Raw genomic sequence first — 4991 nt, 5'->3', positions numbered from 1 at the left:
AATTGTCTTGGAGGTTATAGTACATTGAAGAATGATCATATGAATTTTTACATACGCCATGTGACCTGTAAATGCGAAAAAGCCGTTTCCATTGCAGTTTTGCGAATTATTACTTTTTCGCATTGCCTGAAAAACCACCTCATGCGAGCGTAAAAACCTTTTTGCGATATATGGGCGTTTTTGCGAAATTGACATGTTTCCATTAGGCGCGTTTTCAATTCGCAATTTCAATTTGCGCAATTTGAAGGGTAATGGAAACGCGCCTAGAGACAATGACCCTAAGCACACAGCCAAGGCAACACAGGAGTGGCTTAGGGACAACTCTGTGAATGTCCTAGAGTGGCCCAGCCAGAGCCCTGACTTGAACCCTATCGAACATCTCTGGAGAGACCTGAAAATGGCTGTCCACCGCCGGTCCCTATCCAACCTGACCGAGCTTGGGAGGATTTGCAAAGAAGAATGGCACAAAATCCCCCAATCCAGGTGTGCAAAGCTTGTTGGATCATACCCAAAAAGACTTGAGGCTGTAATTGCTGCCAAAGGTGCTTCAACTAAGTACTGAGTAAAGGGTCTGAATATTTATGTAAATGTCATATTTCAGTTTTTTCTTTTTAATAAATTTAAAGACATTTCTAAAATTCTGTTTTCAATTTGTCATTATGAGGTACGGAGTGTGGATTAATGAGAAAAAAAATGAATTTAAACAATTGTAGTATCAGGCTGCAACATAACAAAATTGAAAAAAAGTGAACGCCTTCCAACATGACAATGACCCTAAGCACACAGCCAAGGCAACACAGGAGTGGCTTAGGGACAACTCTGTGAATGTCCTAGAGTGGCCCAGCCAGAGCCCTGACTTGAACCCTATCGAACATCTCTGAAGAGACCTGAAAATGGCTGTCCACTGACGGTCCCCATCCAAGACCGATGTTGAGAGGATTTGCAAAAAAGAATGGCAGAAAATCCCTCAATCCAGGTGTGCAAAGCTTGCTGTGTCATACCCAAAAAGACTCTCGAGGCTGTAATTGCTGCCAAAGGTGCTTCAACTAAGTACGGAGTAGATTCAGTTTAAAAAATAAATAAATTTACAGACATTTCTAAAATTCTGTTTTCACTTTGTCATTATGAGGTATGGAGTGTAGATGAGAAAATTAGAAAAAAAAAATGAATTTAAACAATTGTAGTGTCAGGCTGCAACATAAAAGTGAAGGGGGGTTGAATACTTTCTGAATGCACTGTATATATATTTTATATACATTTAAAAATATTTTGTATATAAAAGTGTAAATATGCAATAAATATTACAGCTGATTTTATTGGAGATTTTATTGCAGCTGATTTTGGATATTTTTTACATTTTAATTTCAGATATTTAATGTCAGATATTTATATCTATATAAAATAGTGTAAGTGATGTATATTATGTCAAAACTTCAATAAACTGCTGTCACTGCTCAAAATATTATGTCAACTACCCATGTGTTTTTTTTTTTTTCAGCTTGCCCGGACCCCCTGTTTAATGATGTGGTGAAGAGCCGTGCCTCCAAAACCATTAAAACCCTAACTGAGATCAACATCGCCTTCCTGCCCTATGAGTCCCAGGTGAGGCATTTCAGGAGGGGAGTGGACGAGAGGGATAAAATAATATATAGGAATAATGACTATCCGTACAGAGAACCATCCAGAAACAACTCCGTGAATACAGAAATAGTGTTCCAGAACAGCTCTAAGGCTGGGGGGATGCAGTCTGGCCCACAATGCCTTGCTGCTTAGGCTGTCTGCTATGATTAATTCAGTGGAGTCAGAGGAGCAGTGCGTTTCTCCTGAGCTCAACGCTTCGCAGGCCCGCCTCGTTCAGCATCACGCAGCATCCACAGAGAGCCTTGCTAAATGACTAAATGTAAATGTAAATGTAAATGTGGCCACGTATGATGTGTTTCTTGGAGGTTATAGTACATTGAAGAATGATCATATGACTTTTTACATACACCATGTGACCTGTAAATGCGAAAAAGCCGTTTCCATTGCAGTTTTGCGAATTATTACTTTTTCGCATTGCCTGAAAAACCACCTCATGCGAGCGTAAAAACCTTTTTGCGATATATGGGCGTTTTTGCGAAATTGACATGTTTCCATTAGGCGCGTTTTCAATTCGCAATTTCAATTTGCGCAATTTGAAGGGTAATGGAAACGCGCCTAGAGACAATGACCCTAAGCACACAGCCAAGGCAACACAGGAGTGGCTTAGGGACAACTCTGTGAATGTCCTAGAGTGGCCCAGCCAGAGCCCTGACTTGAACCCTATCGAACATCTCTGAAGAGACCTGAAAATGGCTGTCCACTGACGGTCCCCATCCAAGACCGATGTTGAGAGGATTTGCAAAAAAGAATGGCAGAAAATCCCTCAATCCAGGTGTGCAAAGCTTGCTGTGTCATACCCAAAAAGACTCTCGAGGCTGTAATTGCTGCCAAAGGTGCTTCAACTAAGTACGGAGTAGATTCAGTTTAAAAAATAAATAAATTTACAGACATTTCTAAAATTCTGTTTTCACTTTGTCATTATGAGGTATGGAGTGTAGATGAGAAAATTAGAAAAAAAAAATGAATTTAAACAATTGTAGTGTCAGGCTGCAACATAAAAGTGAAGGGGGGTTGAATACTTTCTGAATGCACTGTATATATATTTTATATACATTTAAAAATATTTTGTATATAAAAGTGTAAATATGCAATAAATATTACAGCTGATTTTATTGGAGATTTTATTGCAGCTGATTTTGGATATTTTTTACATTTTAATTTCAGATATTTAATGTCAGATATTTATATCTATATAAAATAGTGTAAGTGATGTATATTATGTCAAAACTTCAATAAACTGCTGTCACTGCTCAAAATATTATGTCAACTACCCATGTGTTTTTTTTTTTTTCAGCTTGCCCGGACCCCCTGTTTAATGATGTGGTGAAGAGCCGTGCCTCCAAAACCATTAAAACCCTAACTGAGATCAACATCGCCTTCCTGCCCTATGAGTCCCAGGTGAGGCATTTCAGGAGGGGAGTGGACGAGAGGGATAAAAAAATATATAGGAATAATGACTATCCGTACAGAGAACCATCCAGAAACAACTCCGTGAATACAGAAATAGTGTTCCAGAACAGCTCTAAGGCTGGGGGGATGCAGTCTGGCCCACAATGCCTTGCTGCTTAGGCTGTCTGCTATGATTAATTCAGTGGAGTCAGAGGAGCAGTGCGTTTCTCCTGAGCTCAACGCTTCGCAGGCCCGCCTCGTTCAGCATCACGCAGCATCCACAGAGAGCCTTGGCCAATCAGAGGAGGTTATGAGAGGGAACAAGTATCAAGGGCAACCCATCTGCTGAACAGAAGGATTGTCATGTGACCCTGTGTGTGCTGATAGGGGGTGGGGAGGGGTGGTTGTGAAGACCTGACTGCCTGACACAGTCAGAGATTCGGCCACAGGAGACACAAAAGGCAGGAAGGAAAGGAATGAAAGCACAGACTGGAAACAACTCATTAACTCAAAGCTCATCCCTCAGACTACTTTGAAAACAGGAACACATTTCGTGGCATTCTGTCACAGGTCTTTTGCATGTGACATGCATACAAAATCATAAAAAAATATTTATTTATAGAATAAAATTAATTTCTAGAATTAATTACTTTTATTTAGCAAGGATGCATTACATTAATCAAAAGTAACAGTAAAGACATTTATGTTACAAAAGATTTCTATTTCAAATAAATGCTGTTTTTGGACTTTCTATTCATCGAAGAAAAAAATATGTATCACAAAAAATAATAGACATCACAACTGTTTAACCAGTGTTTCTTAAGCACCAAATCAAGATATTAGAATGATTTCTGAAGGATCATGTGACATTGAAGACTGGAGTAATGGTTGCTGAAAATTCAGCTTTGCCATCAAAGGAATAAATTACAGTTTAAAATATATCAAAACAGAAAACAACTATTTTAAGTTGTAATCATATTTCACAGTGTTACTGTTTTTACTATATTTTTAATCAAATAAATGCAGCCTTGGTGAGCATGAGATATATAATAGCAAATTTATATAGTAGCAAATAATAAAACATTTAAAATATATTCAGAAAATATAAACTGCATTATTTACTACCACTTAGTTTTTCTGTTTTTTTTTTCTTCTGGGGTTTTCTATGCAGCTCTTCATTGAGACTGCCTACCATGGTCTATTAAAATGAATGTATCTGTTCTAGATCAGTATTATTTTTGTATAATTTAGATACTATTATAGTTTTTATTAATATTTTTATATATTTTTTCCATTTTCATTTTAAAGTTTGTCATTGTGTGTTTTGTCATTTTAGTACTTTTTGTTTTGTCTATGTTGTTTATATAATATAATTCCAGTTTTAGTTTTAGATAGTTTAGTATATCAAGTTAAACTAAATTAAAATGAAAACTGTTGCATTGGCAACTTGCTGAAATAAAATTAAGTTTCAGTTGTACTTTTCTATAAAAACACCCGCCCCAAAATGGCACATAAAAACAAAGCAAAAATCTGCAAAATGCCAGCTAATCACTTTGCCTGTCCACATTATTGCTCTATCAGTAACAAGTATTAATGTGTTTTCAGGTGTTCTCCTTGGACAACCCTGATGCCTTCCAGAGTTTCTACAGCCCTCATAAGACACAGCTGAAGAACCCTGTGATGGAACGGTTGGCAGAGCAGCTGGCGACACTGTGTGCCACACTGAAGGAATACCCTGCCGTCCGATACCGAGGGTAAGGCACGAAGAGTGTCTGTCTCTTAATTACTGAGAAACAAAGAGCCTTTAAAGGGGTCATATGATGCAATTTCAATTTTTCCTTTCTCTTTGGAGTGTTACAAGCTCTTGGTGCTTAAAGAAGATCTGTAAAGTTGCAAAGACCAAAGTCTCAAATCCAGAGATATTCTTTATAAAAGTTAAGAGTCAACCACGCCTACCTAAA

General features: G+C 37.8%; 1 protein-coding gene across 3 annotated transcripts in view; it reads left to right on the top strand.

Annotated features, from left to right (window-relative positions):
- Window positions 1–4991, top strand: part of LOC107661518 (syntaxin-binding protein 1) — a 42406-nt gene that overhangs the window by 20084 nt on the left and 17331 nt on the right. For 2 of the 3 annotated variants that reach the window (XM_016451151.1, XM_016451142.1), the window contains exons 6-7: window positions 1499–1602; window positions 4636–4784. In XM_016451151.1, the coding sequence (XP_016306637.1) occupies window positions 1499–1602; window positions 4636–4784 (253 nt within the window). Of the gene's footprint in view, window positions 1–1498; window positions 1603–2877; window positions 3040–4635; window positions 4785–4991 lie in introns of those variants that run through there. The other variant, XM_016451158.1, reaches the window with a different exon arrangement.

The sequence above is a fragment of the Sinocyclocheilus anshuiensis genome, unplaced genomic scaffold (assembly GCF_001515605.1).
Source record: "Sinocyclocheilus anshuiensis isolate Anshui unplaced genomic scaffold, SAMN03320099.WGS_v1.1 scaffold457, whole genome shotgun sequence".
NCBI classification, from domain to species: domain Eukaryota; kingdom Metazoa; phylum Chordata; class Actinopteri; order Cypriniformes; family Cyprinidae; genus Sinocyclocheilus; species Sinocyclocheilus anshuiensis.
This window is presented reverse-complemented; position numbering and strand designations above follow the sequence as displayed.